This window comes from Solanum dulcamara, chromosome 11 (genome assembly GCF_947179165.1).
Source record: "Solanum dulcamara chromosome 11, daSolDulc1.2, whole genome shotgun sequence".
NCBI lineage: Eukaryota > Viridiplantae > Streptophyta > Magnoliopsida > Solanales > Solanaceae > Solanum > Solanum dulcamara.
This window is the reverse complement of record NC_077247.1, coordinates 53,374,819-53,396,899: the sequence shown is the minus strand read 5'-3', so window position 1 is coordinate 53,396,899 and position 22,081 is coordinate 53,374,819. Positions and strand designations below refer to the sequence as shown.

The following is a 22,081-nucleotide window of genomic DNA, read 5'->3' as shown; positions in this document are numbered from 1 at the left end:
TCTGACTCTTATTAATGTAAAAAAGGGATATTACTAACTTCAAATTTTGATATACTATCATTACTCAATTTCAATCAAAAGATACATCAAGTCTGACATTTTACCTGAATTGATAAAGGTTTCAGCCTCCTCTTAAGCTGAAAATTCGACCTCAGTATTGTTGGCATTGTTAGCAGATTTCACCAATGTTAGTCCCATACCTTCGAATGATGATGTTTTTTCATGAAAGATATTGCTTGAAAAGTTGTGAACTTAACTTTCAACGAGACAATTAGAAACAGAATTTGCAGATATACGAAGTAAATTTCCAAACTTAGAATGAGAGTATTTCTCAAGGATTGTATCCTGATTCCTGGAGAATACTTGCCTTTGACCCAAATAGCAAATGATGAGTTGAGGAAAGCAACGAGTATGATGATTCTTCAGGAAAGATATGACATATCTATTGCTCATTAGTGGTGTTACCAATTGTCTTGTGACGATAATCAAGTTGTGTATGGTATTGAGCTGAAGGGTTTTGGAAGTTTAATCATCCAGAGAATTAAGATGAACTCTGGTTTGTGAAGCAGAGTAGGTTACTACCCAATCAAAAGAGGTTCAAAAGCCACATCATATGGATACTTTGTCAATTCAAGATTGCCAGATTTCAAAAATATCCTTATCTATGTAATACCTGTTGTCCTTTCTGTCCTACTTTTATTATGCAATAGGAAAAAGATGATAATGAGAAATAATCTGACTTCTGTGCTGGGAGTTAAGCAAAGGAAATAGTCGAAGCGTAATGATCCTTGTAGAACCCTTATAGCATATTGCAAAGAAGTACTAATGGGAAGTGCTAAAGACTTGGGAGCATATAACGAGAGAAGGCAACACATGTGCTGACTTTCTTGCCACACAGGATCATGTAGGTCTCCTTCATCCGTCTCTAAATAGAAAATTTTTAAAGAACCATAATACAAGTGCAAGAAACCATAAAAATAATCATAACTTCAGTTACATCAACTACTTTCAGCAGGCAGTTTCTACAATGTTGTCTTAATGGCAAAACTAAATCCTAAAGGAAAAAATGATCATGAGACTGGCAAAAACTCATAGCATTCAGAACTTGCGCTTTATCTTACACTAGTTGCCAAAGGTTGTTCGATTACTAATCTGGGCTACTGAGCTTCATTCATATGCACAAAGGTGGAACAGGCGTGCCACATGAGGTCTATTTGACGCCTCCTAACATTTGCTCATAAAATATGTAGCCTGGAACAATCCCTGAAGATGATTACTCCTGTTGAGGGAAAACGAAAAATCAGTTAAAATTAATGCTTAGAAACTTAAATAGGAAAATATTATTGGATCAACCTTTTTAAGAACAATCTGTCAAGTTTTTCTTTTTTTCCCCCTATAAGTTCTGCACAGCAGAAATGTGCTGTGAATATATTTATTGTAGAATCATTCTAGTTGGTTCCGCATATAGTTGACAGTGTTAACATCAACTCAAGCAGGATCCTTCTATTCAAATTAACAAGAAAACATAAGACTGAGAAAAACACATCTCTTCAGCAGACATTTCAGCAACCTCCATCTAGTTCCGAAAGGATTTCAATTTCCAGATTACGAATAAAGTCATCTGTTCTACTTACTAAAAGGGAGAAGTAGAAGAAGGGACATGAATTGATGAAACTGGAAGAAAATTATCTCCATTACTTCACAACATAGACCACAGGCTCATTGGTTTTCAGACAGTTCAGTTCATATGATAAATATTTAGCATTCAAACGAAAAAAGAGAATGTGAAGACTCTGCACTATATCAAATTGAAATTAGTGATAAAATATAGAAAAGTTATTCCGAGATATATTACAATTGGCTAACCTGATTAGATGCCTGACCATGAAAACGACTTGGCTTCACATTCAAGTCGATCATTTTTTCCTTCTTGCCACGCCCATCTGCAGTCCCATCTGAAACTAGGACAGGAGAGACCCTGTGATTTTGTTGATTGTCTTCAACCATTGGCTTTGGTGAGTGACTATATTCCCTCTTGTTTTCACCAGGATCTGATGTCTTCCTGGCTAATTCCTCTGTAGGCCCAGACTTGTCTCCTAGAAACTATATGAGGAAAACAAATAAAAAAATGACCTTATATGTAACACATTGCACATATCAAGAGTAGCATGTAACTCATACAACGGAATACCAACCTCGACCTTCTGCCTCAACATGAGATATCTACTGTGTGTTCGTTTAGCTCCAACATGTACCATCATGTCACATTGCAGACAGAGAGAACTTCCATCAATCTCACAGTAAAAGAATGCTTCACGTGTAATGCAAAGGAAATTACCGATAGTTAGTTCACTTTGCAGGCCCTCTTTTGTAGGGCAAGATTACAAAATAACATGAAAGGAATCAAAAGAAGAAACTAAATAACTGAAGAGAAAAATGTACTTTAAGCTTGACTAACCAGGTGAGTTTTCACATATGTCGCAACGAGGAACATCATTGGGCTTAGCAAGTCCAACCCTCACATGTCTACTAGCAAGCTTGTTACACATATGAACCTATGGACTAAATTTGAATATGATTAGAAGTGTCCACAAGAATGAAAACATCAAAAGTCTCTTAGTGAGATTGTCAATATTAGCTGGTTAAACCAATAAAAAAGTTGGTTCAGATGGCATTCCAATAGATTTGGCCTTTCATGCTCCAGATCAGAAATAAGAGTATTGAAGATATAATTTAAGAAGATTGAAGTGTATTTTCTCTAACAACGTCAGCTTTTGGATGAGGTGATCACATAATTCACACGTGTAGGGATGTTCATGATATTAAGTAAATAGAAGTGTATCCTCTCTAATACCACAAACTTTTAGATAAGGTGATCACATAATTCAACAACTTGGAATATCTGAAACATTAGAAACTTCCAACATATACAGATATATAATATCCTCTCTAAAGGTTAAGAAAAAAATTATTACTATTAACATAAACGAAGATGAACCGATGAAACTAGAAACAAAGAGAAGGAAGCAATAATTCCCAGAATTCAATTAGGAATACTGAAGACATGTCAATTTGTATAACAGGTCAGCATGATTTTTGATGATTAAAAGAAAGGATGCCCTATGTGGGCAAGACTTACGAAAAGCAACATGATCTCTCTATTCTAAACTGACTCAAACGATGCACAAGCCTGAGCAGGCCAAGTGAATTCAAGACTGTCTGATGTTACACAGCCAAGTAACCGCGCGTACAACCAAGTCCGAAAACCATATTACTTTAAATACACACATAATCTCACTTATCAAAAGAGAAAACACATAATCTCAGGCAATATTAGTCCTAATTAGCACCATCCTATACTTGTAGCATATATTAATTATGTTCAATATATGCAATTTGCAACTCAGTATACAAATGAGGTCATTTCTCTGTTCTTCCCTTCCTTTTTCCACATATAAGTTGATTTAACAATAAATTCTTAAAACTGAACACATTCTTGTCAGCTCAACAAACCAAAACACAAAAACATATTTTCAAGAAAAATAAATGGAAAAGTTTGATTCAAGTAGAGAGTAAAATTAGACCTTTTCGTCACAAGCACGGCAAAGGGCAGCCTCATCTGCAGCACAGAAAAGAATGGCTGCAGCACTTTCACAAACGTCACAAAGTGTCCGCATAATTCATTTCTGCCACAACTCACCCAATAATAACGCTATATAAAGCCTCATATTATTAGCTAGATTCCTTCAAGTATACTCTTTATCAAGAAAGCTTCAATTTTTTATTTTTATTTTTAACAAAAAACAAGTACTCTATTTAGACAAAACAAACCCCCTAAGACTGGAACTTGTCAAGCCTCAAAAAAGATGAATAGTACAGAAGTTTGAGACAATGCAGGATACAACTCACCAACCAACTCATTTATATTGACCAAAAAAAGACAATTATTTTTCATACAACCAAAGGTCTTGGTAGGATCCTTCCTTCCTAAACCATTCCTTCGAGATTTGTGAATGGATAAAATTCTGTTAAAAAGAATTTATTTAGTACAAATTTAGATTAGTGGAGCATTAATATAAAAAATAAAAAGTTATTCTTTATTGTTATTTATGTTAGTAAATATTCTTTTCATTCACTTCTTCTCCGTCGCTATTTTAAGAATAGATTTTTATTAAATACTTGTCACTTGTAAGTTTTAACCTATAAGAAAAGATAAAAAAAAATTCTATTTTATCCTCTAAATTACTTATTTTATAATTTATAATAAAATATTTATATTAAATATTATTTTTTAAGAAACGTGCGAAATTTAAAATGAATGTGTAAGGTGAACGGAGAGAGTATTTTTGTGGGTGTTGATGAAGGTTGGACTAATTGATAGTAAGTTAAGATATTTTTTTTCTTATTGACTGGGGTTTAGAAAATCAGACCATAAATAGCACCATGATCTATTAAGGGAAAATTTTAAAAAAAATATATAAAAAGCCTAAAAAGAAAAATATATACTGGCATCAACATTCAATACAAGGAATACACGAGAGCCACAAGATTAAAGAGGGTGGCCATGAAAATTCCAATTGGAGAAATATGAACCACCAGTTACATATCTTAGACCTGCCCCATCAAATTTAATATTTTAATGAGTCTTGTCTTTTCAGTTATTGCTTCTCCATTTTCATCATTTTGGATTTTATTTTAATGTATAAGCCACCCTCTGAGGTCTGTGATTACGCCACGTGCCCTTTTATGTCTTTTCATTTTCAACTAACCGTACGTGAATTTTGTTTTTGCATCCCAATGATTTGTCGATTGATCAAAGTTTGGTCCGCTAATGCTTCTAATTTTGTCAAGTTTTTTCACGTGGCTCCTACTAGGCTACTACTCACGATATTCATACTTAATTAATTTCCCTGTCGGTTAACAGTTCGCTTGGACATGATTTTATTAAACGAAAAATGGTTAAATGGGAGCTCCCCAAAAAGGAGTTTAAAATACCACTTTTTGTTCAAATATCACAATTTTTATATTCAGATGCCCACTTAGTTATTTTGATTAGTGATAGCGTAATTAGCTTCGAAAGCTCCACTGTAGTAAAAAAGAATGAAATTCGATCGATCGAGAATATCATTATCTGAATACAATATTAAAATATTTAATGTAATTTCATAAGTAAAGTAGGTAAAAAAGTGGAGTGTATAAAATCTAAATCCCGTCTTGTAAATGTAGAGATTATTTTCGATAAACTCTCAACTCAAATAAAAGTATATAAAAAATAAGCATGTAAAACAAATACAATAAGAAAGAAGTTATGCTGAAAATTGAAGAAGAGATCACTTATTATGAATATTTACTTAATTTGTAATTAGTTTCTCAAGTAATTTATAATATATTTTTTTCTTATTTTGTTAATGTACTTAAGCTAAACCCGATCATTCTAGTTTCATCTATTAAAGTTTGGATTGTTGTGAAGCAAGCTAAGACATAACTCATAAGGGTCTCAAATATATATGCATTAATGGCTCATCCTAAGTGGGCAACTAAAACATCATGAAAGAGGCAATAAGCTCACAATGTTACAAATATGTTGTTGTTGTCTGTTGTTGGGTTTCAACACCCCCTAGTCCCACACCCCTTCCGACCCAAAAGACTTTGGGTTGTACATTGAAATTAAACTGGCGGGTTTAGAAAGTTTCAATCATATTTCTTGGATGCATTACTTTAAACTTGCCCAATTCCTCACTTTTTAAGATGGTGTGAAGTGTAAACTATATATATACAAATGTAATCGCAGTTTTAGTTGCAAAAAACAGAAGAAGAAAAAGTTAATCACATATTATAAGCAACAAATCCATTTGAAAATAAATAAATATATATAATTGCACATATTCAAACTATATATAGTTTGAAAATAAAATTACATCAATTATTCAAGCTTTAGCTTGTGTAGGTAGCCAGGCAAACTTAAACATACGAACTTGTGGAAAAGCCACTTAATTAAACAAATGATAAGAATTTTATCAATCACACACATATTTCAAACTAGTATTCATGTTTAGAAAGAAAAGTTGAGCATGTTCATGCTTAAGTTCTCCATCATCTCATTCTCCATGAAACCACAGCCATAATTGGGGGCTATCATTTTGTTATAATAGCTGTGGGGCTTGAGTGGGCAGCTTGAAGAGATAGGCAGGATTGGAAGATTGTCACAGTTGCATATTTCAATCATGTAGCCATCAGGGTCATGGAAAAACACTTGATCCACCTTCATCCCTTCTTCCTCCACAACTGCAGTCACGTACCTCATTCCCATTTCCTCCAACCTCCTCTTCACCACCACAACATCACTACACTGCTAATTGCAATTCCATATATATAGTGTACACATGTTAGAAAATCGGAACAATTGAAACAACTACTTCAAATTAAGTTCCGTTTAAGAACAAATCTAGAGACAGGTCCAAGACATTAGAATGTGATAACATTAACTCAATTGCTGCTAAAAAAAATGATCGTCACTAAATGTCTCTTTTGTTGTAGTGTTATAGTGAGCGTTTCTTTTTTTTTTTCCCCGGAAATTATGGGTTCATATAATTTAGCACATTGAAATTTTGTAGTGTTAATTGTTTGATTCGGCTAAACACATATTACATGATCATCTGCCTCTGATTTAAGGATGAAAGTTAATTTACCTGGAAGGAAATGTGGTTATCCTTGGGATTAATGGGTCGAGGTTCATTGATGGCATCGTAATCCTCCATATCATTGTTCTCAAGCAAGTGAATACCGACTCCATAGTTGTACAACCTTACCAAAAAAAAGGTTACAAAATAAATTAAAGTTATTGTGTAGGAGTATACTAGTAATTATAGGAGTAGTATATGGACATGCATGTTTTAGTAGAATTCTCTCATGATAAACAAGTAAGGCTGAATGCATATGAGACTACTTAAAGTTATTAGAATTTTTTATCAGACACCTGAATTAAGGATACAATTTATTGGACACCTAAACTCTTTCAAATTTAAAATGTACCAGTTTAAGTGATTGAAATGGGTGCACAACAAGATTAGATTTTGTGTTGACGTAGATCAATTAATATACTTGTATTAAAACACAAAGCATGCATATGTTTGCGTTGAATTACCAGGCTCCATGGAAGTTGAAAGAAGAAGGGCGTTTAACAAGGCAAAAGCCCAAGACATCTTCGTAGAAGCGCACAGAATTCCACACATCTTTCACCAACAAGGACACATGGTTTAGTGAAAGAAGAGGCAGTGCTTCGCAGCTGCTCACTTCCTCAATCTCCACTATCATCTTTTCTTCCTCGATCGATCGATAGATATATTATTATTTTTTTGGCTAATTAATATTGGTTTTTTCTTTTCCTCTTGTTATGTCTAGCTAGGAAGATTGGCTTATTTATAACTGCATAAAGGGAGACTTGGATAAAGCACGTATTACTTACAATTGGCAAATGAAGATTTGTGAACTTTCCTAGAAAGTTCTTATTGTTGGAGTGTAAGTATAGGATAACGATGTACCGTTTAGAATCTTCTTATAGTAAGAGGGATCGGAGTTGTGTAAAAATGGAAGCAACCTGTTTTTCATTTTGCCAGACCAACGCGTACTGTGGCAAATATCGGTCTAGCCCAGGCCGATCGAATGGGTCAAAATATATTTCAAGTCTACTAAATTTCACCTCTTTAGCAGTTTAAGTTTTTAAATGAGATTTTGAAATCTAAATATGATGAGTGTCGCGGACTGCGGTTTGATACTTCCAAAATAGTTAGATTGGCTTTCCGACAAGTAATTAGATTTGTCACGGAGTACGGTTTTGATAATTATATTGGGTGTTCCATAATCCAAGAAACTTCTTCGATGCTTCTGCGTTCTGCCAATTCTTTGTCTAGTCTCTTTTACTCTTGAACATACTCCAAATGCGTGGGATTTTTACATCTATAAGAGGTACACAATTCCATGATCTTTGAAGATGTGCTGACAATTTAAAAACAGAGGGTAAATCAAAAATAATCTTTCATATCTTCACAAGATCTGCGTATACATCATTTTTTTCAAACCTTATTTATGAGATTACACTGAAAATGTTGTTGTACTTTTAGAAGCGGGATGTATCAATTTCTAGGTTAGAGATAATTAACTAAGGTACGTATATTGACTACAAAGCAACCAGAAGAGATCTCCTTCATCAAATGCGTATGATACCTATTTCTAGCACGATGGAGAAAAACTGAGAATTAATTCTGTTGGAATGAACATCAATTTAGTGAAGGGAAAAGAATTAAAGTTTCCATTGAACTTGTTCCAAAAAGTCAGTTACACGCATAAACGGTGACCTATTACACATATTTACTACTTAAAAAGTGAATTTAGTACCACTCGGACATGTGTAACACCACTCTCACAATATGTGATGTATTACACTCGCTGTCACATTGGCGCTACGTATCGCCACGTTAGAAATTATAATTTTTTATATCCTTTTTATTTTCTTTCTTTATTAATTAACTTTTTTTTTTGCTAACTCTATTTTACACAAATTGATCCTTAATTAATTATTGAATCAACAACAAATGCACCTTTCTTGGAAGCTAAACTTGAAATCTCCGATAGCTTTTGATGACCTACCATCACGCATAACAAAAAAGTAAAAAAGTTGAAACTGTAACCCTTTATTTATCTTGAGAAATTTGAAAAGAATTGAGGGAAGATTAAAGCAAAAATTAAGAATGAAGCTTACATGAAATTGAATCACCAAGAAGAAAAAGAACAAGAGAACAAGATTGTACTTGAAAGTGACAAGATATCCAATTATTTTCATTATAAGAGAAGGTAAAAAAACTGTCAAAATTGAAATATTTTTACAGGGCATCTAAATTTTGAAACAAAAATTTAAAATTTAGATGTACCTACTATGATTGTGGAGAAGAGCATGAAAAATTGTCATTTCACCGGAGAAGGGAGCAGTAAGATAGGGAGAAGTTGTTAGGTTTCAAATCTTTCAAAATTAGCAAAAATAAAAAAAGAATTTTTATTTTTATTATTCGATTTATTTGGATTAATCATACATAAAATTAACCTAATTGCGAATAAAAAAATTGTGCTTTGAGATTGTGATGAAAAATAAAGAATGAAGAAGAAGACGATAATGGGTGGGGTGTGAAGGAGTGGAGGAGGACGGGATGTGAAGAAGAAGAGATGTGGGGGTGGGAGGGTGTAAGGAGGATTTTATTTTTTTATTTTTATTTACTTTAATATTTTTGAGGCGCATATTTTTTAATTTTTTGCTACATCAATTTTAAGGGCTAAATAAATTCATTTGTAAGTAGTAAAGTATGTAATCGATTGTTATGATGATAGTTTAAACGTACAACTTACTTTTCGAGATAAATTCAAAAAAGAAATATTTGTCTTTTCCCATTTAGTGAATAAAACATGTAACTGGAAGGGCCATATTGTTTGAAAGCATCAACATGGTAAGATTAAGTTGCGGAGCGAGAACAACGATTGGGTACATGTTAACACAGTGGAAGAATCATTGAACTCATCACCCAAGAGAATTATATTTCTCCCAAATCAAACTTCAATTCTCTAGGAAATGAAGTTAGCATCCCACAAACTAATCCATTTTAATAATTTACTCTACACATATTCAATAGTCACATTATTAGCCTAACGCTCCTTACGCATCAACGATTCACTTGCACTAGGGAACTACATATATAGAGCTTATTGCTGCAAAATGAACAGCCTTCCAAAGTCGAATAAAGTAGGGAAAATGGTCTGAAATATACTTGAACTTTGACGAAAATTATTACAACAATCCTAAATTTTGGGTGGGTCCTATTAACCCCCCCCCCCACACACACACTCTATTTAATAGTATATTTTAAAGGTTTATTCGTGCCCAGCTAATACATTTGGACATTTAGATAAATTAAAAAATCAAAAAGAAAAATTTGTATTATTTAATAAACAATTGCCTACCTTTCCTCTTCCCCAAATCTTTTTCATCTACCAAATTCGACCATGGACCTTTTTTAAAAGGGAAAAATTTCTGCCTGGATTATTATTGGACCAAGAAGTTTTCAAAGGGAGAAACAAACCATGAAAGTATGTACTTCCTTATTCAACTTTGGATCATCCTTGTCAAAATAAATGTTATTCAAATCGAATTTCACCTCTTCCATAACTAACTTAATTAAAAAAATCAGAAATTAGAAGCCCAATTAAAAATCAAACAAACAAGACAAACAAAACAATCAAAAATTAAAGAGAATAATTCATTAAAGCTTACCTCTTTGAGCTATAATGGTGATTTGTGTTTGAGTGAACAATGGCTAAGGGAAAGAAGAATTAGGTAAAGACGTAAAAACAAATGGGTCTAAATTAATGAATCTTATTACAAAAAAGAATATTACAAAATAAATTTCACCTTTATTGATACGTAGCAGTTAATGATAGGCTCATAAAGTATTATTTTGTGCCCTACGCGTCCGTCGTACACGTATTCACACACTGATCCAGCTGGTCAAGTAAGAATATATATTTAAAATATACTATTAAATAGTGCAGTGAAGTAATAGAACCCCCAAAATTTGAAATTGTTACAATAATTTTCGTCAAAATTTAAATATATTTTAGACTATTTTCCAATAAAGTATATAATTAAGTTTATACTACGTACAAGAATCCTCAATGCCCTTGTATGGATCAAGGTGGAACACGTTAGTGAACGGTCGTGTGCGGTGCACATAGAACGTGACCAAACTATTTAATAAAGTTCCCATTAAGACCTTTGCCTTAAATTTGAAATTTTCTTGATCAATTAATAGTGCACGCAAAATTAATATTTTTTCTGTTCTAATTTATATGTCTTATTTTATTTTTTTAGTTAATCTTAAAATGAACGATATATTTTTATATTTAGCAATAATTTAATTTTAAAATACTCATTTTTTTTAATAAAACAATTTCTAGCCACCAAAATATTTATGACTCAATTTAAATCATAAATTTTAATAACAACAAATTATTTGTTAAATTGTTGTAGCGATTCTCCACAAAGTTTCTACTAATTTTAATTATCTAAAATTTGAAGTTATGCTCGACTAATTTAAATATTCAAAGCTCCAATTATATGATAGTAACTCTTATTAATAAGTAGAGGGATCTCAACAATACAGACTAAACTGCATTTGGTGTAAGTAATAAATTTTACACGGTGATTAAGCAATCGTTAATACATTAGAAAATTTTATTATTTTGCTCTTTGTTTATATCAATGCAGTATATATAGAGTATAAAAATAACTAGTATTGAGAATTGCTTAGCTTCAAAATGTCATATTAATTGTAGGAATAAAATAATAATAAAAAAATTAATTCTATATTAATTTAATAAGTGATCAAGTAATACGAATAAAAATTGACGACGGAGGTAGTATTAGAGACTGAATTCTACTAATGCTATTTCAATTCAATTGCGTGTTGTTTATTAATCGTATCCCCAAAACTATAGACACCTAGTTTTTTTTAATTACAGGAAATGAGCAGCATTTAAAATTACACGTAGTATATCATATGGTTTGCTCTTTAATTTCCCCTATTCGCCATGTCAAGGTTAACACATTTTGCCTTTTTCCTCTACTTGTTTAGTTCTATGTTTTTATTGGTGAATGGAACTCTTTGCTCAATAAGTCGCAAGGTTTCTCTAGGCTTTTTTGGATTTTTCTTCTTCTGTTTTTGTCACGAAGGTTTTTAACTGCTGTAAGTAAAACTCAATGTTTCCTCCTCTTTTTTTTTTTCTTGTATTTAGGGGCCCATGGGTCTATTTTGAAGCATTAGCGTACAAATTTTGCACTAGGGCATTTTTGTTCTGCATAGGAAAACTAACATTCAGGTTTCACTGTGTAGTCATTCCAATTAGTATCATTTTTCTTGAAACAATATTTAGTTGCACATATCAAAAGAGGGAATTATTTTTAGAGTGAAACGGTCACTGATTTTATATTTTGCATCTCCTAAGTTGTCCTGTGCTTCAAATGCAGAATCTTTGCAGTTGGTAAAACTAAGGGACTTGGACAATCCTTATGCAGAAATCAGACCACTATCTCCTCAGAACAAGCGAGAAAATTAGAACTTATTGGTTATGGGGTATGTTCTCCTAGATGTAGATTTTATGGGCAATATGTATCGAACACTACGGGACATGCTTCATCCATAGCACATAGAATGCGTAATACTTTCCATGGGAGTTATTCAGTGACTTCACGGGGAACGGCTGTAAGAAATCATGCACAAATTACTTGGAAGACGCTATCAAGTAAATCTTTCCATGAAGGACAAACATTTATTAGCTTAAGTCGATTTGCACAAGCACTTAGCTTGGCATTGAGCAGGTCTTATGTGATTCTCCCTAGTTTTCTTCCCTTGACATATGGAAGAAATATAGCACTGGCACAAGCACCAACAGACTTGGAGTACGGTCGCCCAAGGACTAGCTTCTACAGGCATGCTGAAGACGGACATTTTTTGGTCACCTCATTGTTGCATTCCATATTTGAAGGTTTTGTCCTGCTGTTGAGAGCCTTTTATTTGGGGATACTCTTTTCTCCTAGCATTGTAATGGCCCCATTTGCTGATGCATTTGGACCTTCTTTCAGGAAACTGTGGCTTCAGGTAGTCCGTAGCACACTCGAAAGAGCAGGTCCTGCATTTATCAAATGGGGCCAGTGGGCAGCTACACGGCCTGATCTTTTCTCTAAAGATTTGTGTACTGAGCTATCAAAGCTTCACACAAAAGCTCCTGAACATAGCTTTGCTTACACGAAAAAGGCAATCAAAAAAGCATTTGGTCGAGAGATTTCTGAAATATTTGATAAATTTGAGGAGAAACCTCTGGCATCTGGAAGTATTGCTCAAGTGCATAGGGCTTCCTTGTTGTATCCATACCATGGTCGGCAGATCAAGCCTATAGTGGTGGCTGTGAAAGTTAGGCATCCTGGAGTAGGTGAATCAATAAGACGAGATTTCGAGATTATTAATCTAGTCTCTAAGATATCAAAGTGCATTCCTAAACTTAAGTGGTTAAGGTTGGATGAAAGCGTCCAGCAATTTGCTGTTTTTATGATGTCTCAAGTTGATCTTGCTAGGGAAGCTGCACATTTAAGCCGCTTCATCTATAATTTCCGTAGATGGAAGGATGTCTCTTTTCCAAAGCCTGTCTATCCCCTAGTGCATCCTGCAGTATTGGTGGAGACTTTTGAACAAGGGGAGTGTGTTTCATATTATGTTGATGAGCTTGAAGGCCATGAAAGACTTAAAAGTGCACTTGCTCATATTGGGACCCATGCTCTTCTAAAGATGCTTTTGGTAATATTCTCTTTATCTATAATGTGTGTGTTTGTATGTGTGTGTGTGTGTAGATTAAGAAAATGTCTTTGTGTTAATTTGTCTGAATTTGTGTATAAAGGACCACATTTAATGTAAATGTGAAAATCAGGATATACTTTTATGGAGTTGAACTTCTACAAATCCTATTGGTATTATTATTTTTATATATGTGTGCGTGTGTGGATAGATTTTAATTAAGAAAATGTTTTTATATTAATTTGTCTAAATTTGAGTATAAAGCACAAATATTAATGCAAGTGTGTGACTTGAAATATACTATTAATGGAATGAAAAGGTCTAATGCTATACAAAATTGACACTACATTAGATGTTCTTGTTCCCTATCAAGCTATAAAAGCAAATGTGTTAGTGCAAAATTTGAACAAAAACGTGGAGCATGTATTCCAAGAAAAGCTTTAGTTATGCCTAATGTTGTTCGGCCAATATTGGGATGCATGGAAGTTCTTGTTTCTTCTTTTGGTTAGTATTTTGTATGGAATTTTCTTTTCTATAATTGCTTATTAGCTGTTACTCCCTTAAAACGAAAATATTACTGCTGTATTCTTCTTTTTCACTTGTTGAAACGTTGTCTTGGATATACTATAGATTTGTTGATTTTCTGAGTAATTGATGATATATTGGCCTTGAATACTGTGCAGAAACTGCACTCTTATCGAAGTTAAAGCAGTGACTAGTAATAAAATAAGTATTCAAATGCATTACTTTGTCATAATCACCACTCTCTTTATGGCTGTTTTTTACTGCTACTTCTGTTCTAGTGTTTTAACTGTAAATAAGTAATGAAAAGAAGCCTTCCTATGACATTTGCTTGGTTGCTTGCTTTCTTTTTATATAGTCTATTTCAATAATGTCTAGAACTTGTGATATGGCATTGGAGAGGAGATTAAGGAGTCTAAAAAGTGTTTAGATGGATTAGAACAATCTAATTCTCTATGTTATGTATTGAAATCACTATATTTTACTTGCTCTTAAATCTTCTTCTTTTTTTTTCACTGCTCATATAATGCCCCTTTCCCCATTTCAGGTGGATAACTTTATTCATGCTGACATGCATCCTGGAAATATTCTTGTTCGGGTAACCCAAAGCAAGTCATCTCGGAAACGAATCTTCAAATCAAAGCCTCATGTTGTTTTCCTTGATGTAGGCATGACCGCTGAACTTACTAACAATGATCGGATAATATTATTGGAGTTCTTTAAGGCAATTGCTCATCGAGATGGACAGACTGTAGCAGAGTGCACTTTGCGATTGTCAAAGAAACAGAATTGCCCTAATCCAGAAGCCTTCATTAAGGTTTAGTTCGATGCATCTTAAATGGATTGTTTCAAAACTTGCTTTGACTGTTCTTAATTATCTTCTCCAATGGAGCTAACATATTTTGATCCCTTGAATTTTTTTACTATATTCTACTTATGCAAAGAAAAAAATTGGACTCGGGTTCAAATCCAACAGAGACAAAAATAGTAGGTGATTTCTTTTTACCTGTTCTAGCTTTGGTGGACAGAGTTACCCGATAGTTGTTGCTGGTGGGAGGTGGCATGTATCCCTCGGAATTAGTTGAGGCGCGCGCAAGCTGTCCCAAACACCACGGTTATTAAAAGAAAATGGACATCATATGTAGTAAAAACAACCTATTGAGCTAGCTACTTATCCTCATTAAACTAGTGAACTAGTAACTTGAAATCCATTAGTGAACTATCCTTCTACCCAAATTGACTGTCAGGCTGACTTCTTGGGTGGTTTGGAAAAAAGGTTTAGTGTTTTGTTTCTGAAGTTGCGAATATAGATTGTGAGAAGATGGAAAAAGAATATGAAAATATTGCATCATATGTTATTGACATTTTGAAGATGTAATTTTCCGTTTAAAGGAGGTAAAAAATTTCAGGACATTCTATAATGGGAAGTAGATCAAACAAAAAGTAGGATGGAGGACTAATATATTTTTTCCCCAATCTCCTCCGCTCCTCCTATCCGTCACCACTGGACAGAAAGTTTAAAAGAAAAATAGTTGAAATGAAAGAGAAAAGGCAATGATGAAAACTAGGTGCTTGAGTTCCTTATATTGATATCAATATGCATCACTAGCTTTAGTGTTTTGGTTATTAATGAGATTATATATAATCGGATCTACATTCTTCAAGTTGTTCAATCTTTCTACAAATTCTTGTTCATGAAATTCTGATTTATTATCTCTGTGGGTACAACTAATGTCTATGGCATGGAGAGTTAGTCCCATGATTTACGTTATATCTTTATGCTAAAAGACTTCGTAATTTTTTCTCATAAATGGAGGTGATGGATATATGCCTTAGTTCTTTACTGACGTCCTACAGGAAGTAAAGGAGTCATTTGATTTTTGGGGTACTCCAGAAGGTGATTTTGTCCACCCTGCTGACTGCATTGAACAACTCCTTGAGAAAGTTAGGCATCACAGAGTGAACATAGACGGCAACGTCTGCACTGTTATGATGACAACTTTAGTCCTTGAGGTAATTCTTCCTTTTTCGCAAACATGGCGTTCATGAGTAAGATGTGGAATTGATTAACCTGCATTATTTTTATATTCAAACATGTCGAAAGTACTTACTGATAAGTACCATAATCAGTCTGCTGAGTTGTGTTCAATAATCAAGTTTAAGATTTTTCTTCATTTGATGTTACTTATTGCCTTGTAGGGCTGGCAAAGAAAGCTTGATCCTGATTATGATGTTATGCATACCCTGCAGACACTGCTGCTCAAATCTGATTGGGCAGAATCTCTAACTTACACTATTGAAGGACTCATGGCCCCATGACAAGCTCTTCTAATTCTTCCTCCAACTGCAACATAACTACTTGTAAGTGTAGAACAAAGAATTGTATATTAGCCAATAGTTCAGTTTGGTTACAAGTTTTAACCATTTAAGCTAAGCCTGAGTGTAGAAAGCAGCCTTAGGAGGACTTTGTCCTGTACTTGTTGCTTTAGTCCAAAAATATTACAGCCACATGGATCTTATCTCATACATGTAGGAGTTTATAAGTAAAGAAGAATAAAAGATCATTCTTTGATTGTCATCTACTCTTGTATTGAACGTGTTTTATTATACATCTAAAGCCCTTTTCTTTGCCTGAATTGTCAAAAGTGAACCATGTGAACTCTAGAAATTTTGACTTCAGCACCGTTTTTGGAGGCAGTAAATTATTTATGATGTCGCTAAATATAAGATAAATTAGAAGAGTTTGAAGTTAAAAAACCCAATAAAAGAAAAGGTAATGACATGTTTCTTGAAAAGATGCAATCTTCAAGATCCAGTAAAGCTAAAGTTGACAAATTGTCCTCCATTTGAATTAAATACATCACAAAGCTGAAGCTAGCGAGATATCGTCGCAGCTTTGTCAAAAGAGTGTAATTAAAAAAGATAAACCACAAATAACAGAAAACTTATGTTAGAAATGTGATTCTTGTTTTTGTATTTATTTGTTTCTTTTCTTTTGGACACTTTAAGAATGCGTTCGAGTTATTAATAATAAATGTGTAGTCCAAAAATCTCAACGGTTTTATGCACTAAAGGTCTAGAACTAAACTTTCTGATGGGGTACACAAGTACCCAACATAGCATATGGCATACTTTTTAGAACATAATTCATAGCCCCCTTCAAATATAACAAAGTGCAAAGTAAACAAGACTATAAGGTGGGACTCAAATCTAATATTGATGCTCCAAGATCTCCTAACACTAAGTAAACACCTTCACACCACATGTTTTTGGTCATTAGATTTTGTGGCTTTGGTTCCATATACCCTTTGTTTTCTCGGTTCCTTTTTGGTCCACCTCTCCTGTCTTCTTTCAAATCGTGCATGAACCTAAAATATATTGTATTTCTGTTAATTGTAGATACAAATCAAATGTAAGTTTAATTGATCTTGCTATAGAATTGTCAAATATTAGAAAAATAGACGAATTTTAAATCGACTCCCTCATCTATACTCGTTTCAAACTTAAACAATTAAGCTTTTTGAGAGCATCATACTGATAATGTTCACTATGATCAATGCCATAACTACATTTGCCCTAGGGTTGAACCGAATTTCATTCATCAAAAAATTACCATATATATAATTAAGTACTACATCTTCTTATTTCTATCTATATAAATGATTGAATTACCTAAACACAATAAACCACTTATTTTTAATGAAATCCGTGCCTCACACTGATTGGGGAAGAGAAAAATACAAGCAAATTATAAATAAGTATATATTTAAATGTTTTGTGAATAGTTAGAATGATGAAGAATAGTTTGTTTACTGAATGCTCAAAATTAAAGTTGGAAAAAGAGAAAACCTTCTTTATTTAGAAACAAATAAAGAAAGTAGTGACAGGTAATAGATAAAAGCTACAAATAATGGGAAGTGGCCACATGCATGTGAATGGTCCTTTTGTTCATTGATTCATCTGAGCTGCATAATAATGAAGAGTAAGGAAGGAAATGATAAAACTTCTCTTTTCAAAGCACATGGCTTGTAATATTTTTTTTTCCCTTAGTCAAATAGGTGCCATCATCCTTACATACTCTACCAAGCTTTAATTTCTACTCACATCGTTTCTTTTTACTTATCACAATTATTTTTTGGAGAGTCAAATAAATAGAATTTTAATTATCATTTTAAAATATATTTATTTATTGAATTAATATGAAAAATTATAATTTATAATATTTTCGTATAGTTTTTAAATATTTAAAAATTTAAATTTTAAAATATTAATTTAATTAAATCTAATTTAATTTTAAAAATTAATCAAATTGACTTCGAATAATGCTAAGTTAAGAACTATTTTAAAGTGGAGGAAGTATTTCTCTGTATTCCCCCAACTTATGAAAATCAGAGAGGAACATAAAATATAAGGAATCGGACTCTATCAAATCATTCATTATTGGAAGAACAGAATATGACAAAATTGGAATAGGAGAATCATATTTAGGTTGATATAATAATAATTGAAGTTAAAATTTTATATACTGAAAGTTCTCTGAGCACATGCAATGAATCGTAGATAAGTCAAACAAAATTTTAATCCATAAAATAGTTTGATCAATGGACAATATTATTGTAGTAAAATTCTTAATGATAGAAGAATCAACAATATGTACCTTGGATTGTTGATACAACAGAAAATGCAAGACATGACCGCGACTCAACAAAAAAATTATCATTAAAAGATCAAGAAAATGAACATGAAAGCATTGTGTTATCCTATGAAGGCGTAGGGTGCATGGCAGCTCTTCATAGAGTTATGGAGATATATATGTTCTTACAAAATTTTGTTATAATATTTATAACGCTTTCGATTTAAGTAGGCAACAAATATACATCTACATGAATTAAATTATCGATCGACTTCCTGAAGAGTATCATAAGAATCCAAATTGAACATTAATTCACCTTGTAATTGCATAGGCTTTCGAGAACGTTTCTAACTCCTTCAAGGTTGACCGACTTTTTCCTTCCTCTCTGTCGCGAAGAAATAAGTTCTCTTTGTAGTGTTTTCAATATGATTTTTTTTTATGGTGTATTTATTCGATCGAAAATATGAGTCTATTTTGTACACTTTTACAAGTCGTTGAGGGGACTAATCTATACGTATATGATAAAATTATAATCATAGCATACAATACAATCCTAATTGAAATGCATACATTTATGTTATAAACTATATTAGAATGATAAGAAGAGATATATACATCCTAGATTGGCTATAGTTTAGTTATCATTATTTCTGGTATAGAAATTCCTATAAAAAACAGAAAATATCATACCTTTTTTTCTTACATTATCTTATCACTAAAAGATAATTACATAGTGTAACCATTCGTATAAAAGTTGGAATTGGATGCAGTAACCCGAAAAATAAAATATAAACAATTCTTATTACTCCTTACGTTCAAATTTATATAATACTATTTAATTGGACATGAAGTTGAAGATTTATTTTTTTTTAAAAAGGAAACTTATAATATAAAATAAATATTTGTGTGTTTATAAATTATCTTATAAAAAATAAAATAAAAATTTAAAGTTAAATTATCACAAAATATAAAAAGATATTATTCTTTTTGAAACTGATTAAAAAAAATATCACATAAATTGAGACAGAAAGATTAAATATACTTGTAGAGTCGTAATTGAAGAATTTTATGCTATTACTCAATAGATAAGGTAAATACAAATGATTAAGCAGTTTGCCTGCTCTGGAATAATAGGTTAAATCCAAATGATTAAGCATTTAATCTGCCTGCTATGGAATAATGACAGAAAGAATTTCGAAAGCCTTAAATTTTAATTTAAGCCATAAATACATAACTTAGTACTTAATGATAAGAGTGTAACAGATTGTCAGTCATTTGGCTCCACAGAGTTGGACTAAACAGGATCTTCTTCATCTGCCAGCATTCATTGTCTGCATATATATTTTTTCTCTTGGTTAGGTGAAAATATTGCATTAATTTATTTGGGCCCAACATAAACAGTGAAAATGATTTTTTAGCTTCTAATTAAGCACCTAAACTGCCTGTCTTTTATTTGTTGACTTGTAGTATATTGGTTTTTGTAGAGGTGTCCCATGCTTTTTTTATGAAAATGAATATAAAATATCAATGCAATAGGTAAGCACAAAATTTATTGCCCGGCCATTCAAGAAAAAAGTTACAATAATTTTGTTAATCAAGATTAGAAAAGATAAAAAGAAATAATTTGATATTTTAATGAATCTAAACCTGAGATCTCATTTCTCGACCCATTTTAGAACACTATCGAGCCAGAAAATCACTTTCTTTTTATTAGAAAATAATTTTATTTTGTTATTTCACTCAAAAGTCATTTAACTTAATTTTGCTATTTCGAATTTGCATAAAAGGTCACTTAAACAAAAAAGTGATATATTGATCTACTCCTTGATAATGTAACACTTAATTTTTTTAAGTAAAGAAAATATTAAAGACATTTTAGTCAAAAACCTTCTACCTCCCGTAAAATCTCTTTATATACTAAATAAATGTCCAAAAATTGACAAATATGTTTTGTTTAAGTTGGCCTTACTTGTCATTCACGAATTTAGTGCACTAGAATCAAACGAAAGATGAGATAGACTTAGAAGAATAAACATATGAAGCGTGCCTTTAAGATCTAAGTCAAAGCCCCACAATTTTTTTCTTTTTAAAAAAATCTATTTCCAATATCCTATAAATTTATACTATATTACATATAATAATAATAATAATAATAACATCTTGAGTATAATTTCATAAATAAGATTTGAAAAGGAAAAGATGTACACAGACTTGACCTCAATCTATTTGTGCATGTGGAGAGAAAAATATTTCCGATAGACCCTCGATTAAAACTAATAATAGTTTTTTCAAAAAATAATTTAAAAGAAATGCAAGAGTAAAAAATGATATTGATAAAAATATTGGGAAAAAAGTATTACTAGTATAAATATAGATAACCAAAATAAAAGAAAGACCGTGATAATAATGGTAGCGTAATATTATAATAAAAGATACATGTTTTTTGTATTTCTAGAATTTCTTTTTGAACTTAATTTTTTGCTTGGCATTGCTTCTACAACTAACCAAAAGTTGACATTTACGCTGATAAAGACTGTTCATCTTTAATGTCACCCTATCTTTCTTTAATTCAAATTCAAACAAGAAAAACTAGTTCGTTTATTTATTTATTTATTTAATTCAAATTCAAGCTAGTTATTTTATTTATTTTTAGTAAAATAAATTTAGGCATAAATTTCAATTTAGAGACCATTCTTATCTAATCAAATGGTCAGTTCACCGAATTGATTGAGTCAAGGCGAAAAGTAATTTAATTGAAATGGAAGAAAATTAATTAATTTTTGGTAACCTGTTACAATGAGATCTAACATGTATAACAACAATTAACCAACTATTAGTTGATGTTTAATGAAAGAAAATATGTCATTAAATTAGTTAAGCTGTTGTTGGATCTGGTTGTTAAGTTCGCAATTAAATTAGAAAAGAAAAGTTCCAACACAACCAAATATTAAATAAATGAATTGTACGGAAATCTTATTAATAACCCAGTTGGTTGCCTATTTAAATTTTTTTTTTTGCTGATGAATGTTCGATTTCCCCTTTTCCAACCCTCAATTTAATATTTTATTTTAATTATTTTTTTTACGAAATACAAAGGAAACTGAAATAATATAGACCCAATTTTGTTCATTTTAAATTCATTTTTTTAAAAAAAATTCTACTTATATTCAAATAGTTATTATAATACTGTTTACGTTCTGTCTCTTTTATTCTTTTCTCTAGATTCATATTCCAAAGAGTGGAGAAACTTAACAGAGATTTTGTCAAATGGGCGGTGTTTATTTTTCATTAAAAGTTTAAAACTATCAAATCAACTTTTCCTGAAAACGACTCCCTGACGGAGGAAGAATTCCACCTTTTCCAAGGTGTAAATAAAATAACAAACAAACAAAAACATTAACAAAAGGAAGAAAGAAAATATATATTGTTTATTTCTATTCTTCAATCTCAATCAGAGTGTTTTGCTTTCCTTTTGTGATATATGTTTTTAAAAAATGATCTATTTTTTTAGTTTATTTTTAAAAAATGATTCATTTTT

General features: G+C 31.9%; 3 protein-coding genes across 6 annotated transcripts; 1 reads left to right on the top strand and 2 right to left on the bottom strand.

The window, feature by feature from the left end:
• Positions 1 to 909: 909 nt before the first annotated feature.
• LOC129872265 (B-box zinc finger protein 19-like) lies at positions 910 to 3,954 on the bottom strand. 2 transcript variants are annotated; one of them, XM_055947182.1, is made up of 5 exons: positions 3,585 to 3,954; positions 2,459 to 2,555; positions 2,196 to 2,311; positions 1,867 to 2,103; positions 910 to 1,279 (listed from the first exon to the last, which is right to left on the bottom strand). In XM_055947182.1, the coding sequence occupies exons 1-5, from the start codon at positions 3,675 to 3,677 to the stop codon at positions 1,274 to 1,276; spliced, it is 549 nt and encodes a 182-aa protein (XP_055803157.1). In that variant the 5' UTR covers positions 3,678 to 3,954; the 3' UTR covers positions 910 to 1,273. The 2 variants fall into 2 exon arrangements, with proteins under 2 accessions (XP_055803157.1, XP_055803158.1); XM_055947183.1 differs by having other exon boundaries at positions 2,459 to 2,562; positions 3,585 to 3,675.
• Positions 3,955 to 5,851: 1,897 nt separating this feature from the next.
• On the bottom strand, positions 5,852 to 7,407 carry LOC129874768 (glyoxylase I 4-like). The gene is made up of 3 exons (XM_055950119.1): positions 7,145 to 7,407; positions 6,690 to 6,804; positions 5,852 to 6,349 (listed from the first exon to the last, which is right to left on the bottom strand). Exons 1-3 carry the CDS (start codon positions 7,312 to 7,314, stop codon positions 6,053 to 6,055), a joined length of 582 nt encoding a protein of 193 aa, XP_055806094.1. The 5' UTR covers positions 7,315 to 7,407; the 3' UTR covers positions 5,852 to 6,052.
• Positions 7,408 to 11,608: 4,201 nt separating this feature from the next.
• Positions 11,609 to 16,546, top strand: LOC129875045 (uncharacterized). Of its 3 annotated transcripts, none has more exons than XM_055950478.1 (5): positions 11,609 to 11,639; positions 12,068 to 13,391; positions 14,458 to 14,727; positions 15,768 to 15,923; positions 16,161 to 16,546. In XM_055950478.1, the coding sequence occupies exons 1-5, from the start codon at positions 11,632 to 11,634 to the stop codon at positions 16,227 to 16,229; spliced, it is 1,827 nt and encodes a 608-aa protein (XP_055806453.1). In that variant the 5' UTR covers positions 11,609 to 11,631; the 3' UTR covers positions 16,230 to 16,546. The 3 variants fall into 3 exon arrangements, with proteins under 3 accessions (XP_055806453.1, XP_055806452.1, XP_055806454.1); XM_055950477.1 differs by having other exon boundaries at positions 16,110 to 16,546; XM_055950479.1 differs by lacking the exon at positions 11,609 to 11,639 and adding an exon at positions 11,735 to 11,786 and having other exon boundaries at positions 16,110 to 16,546.
• The last annotated feature ends 5,535 nt before the right edge of the window (positions 16,547 to 22,081 follow it).

Bases quoted from the DNA above. Each gene is read 5' to 3' on its own strand.
- LOC129875045 (XM_055950477.1), top strand. The intron at 14,728-15,767 runs GTTTAGTTCGAT...GACGTCCTACAG, and splicing joins ATCCAGAAGCCTTCATTAAG to GAAGTAAAGGAGTCATTTGA. The intron at 15,924-16,109 runs GTAATTCTTCCT...ATTGCCTTGTAG, and splicing joins TGACAACTTTAGTCCTTGAG to GGCTGGCAAAGAAAGCTTGA.
- LOC129874768 (XM_055950119.1), bottom strand. From the start codon at position 7,314: ATGATAGTGGAGATTGAGGAAGTGAGCAGCTGCGAAGCACTGCCTCTT. The intron at 6,805-7,144 runs GTAATTCAACGC...TTTTTTGGTAAG, and splicing joins TTCAACTTCCATGGAGCCTG to GTTGTACAACTATGGAGTCG. The intron at 6,350-6,689 runs GTAAATTAACTT...TGCAATTAGCAG, and splicing joins ATAACCACATTTCCTTCCAG to TGTAGTGATGTTGTGGTGGT.
- LOC129872265 (XM_055947182.1), bottom strand. From the start codon at position 3,677: ATGCGGACACTTTGTGACGTTTGTGAAAGTGCTGCAGCCATTCTTTTC. The intron at 2,556-3,584 runs GTCTAATTTTAC...TTTAGTCCATAG, and splicing joins GCCGTGCTTGTGACGAAAAG to GTTCATATGTGTAACAAGCT. The intron at 2,104-2,195 runs GTTGGTATTCCG...TTCCTCATATAG, and splicing joins TGTTGAGGCAGAAGGTCGAG to TTTCTAGGAGACAAGTCTGG.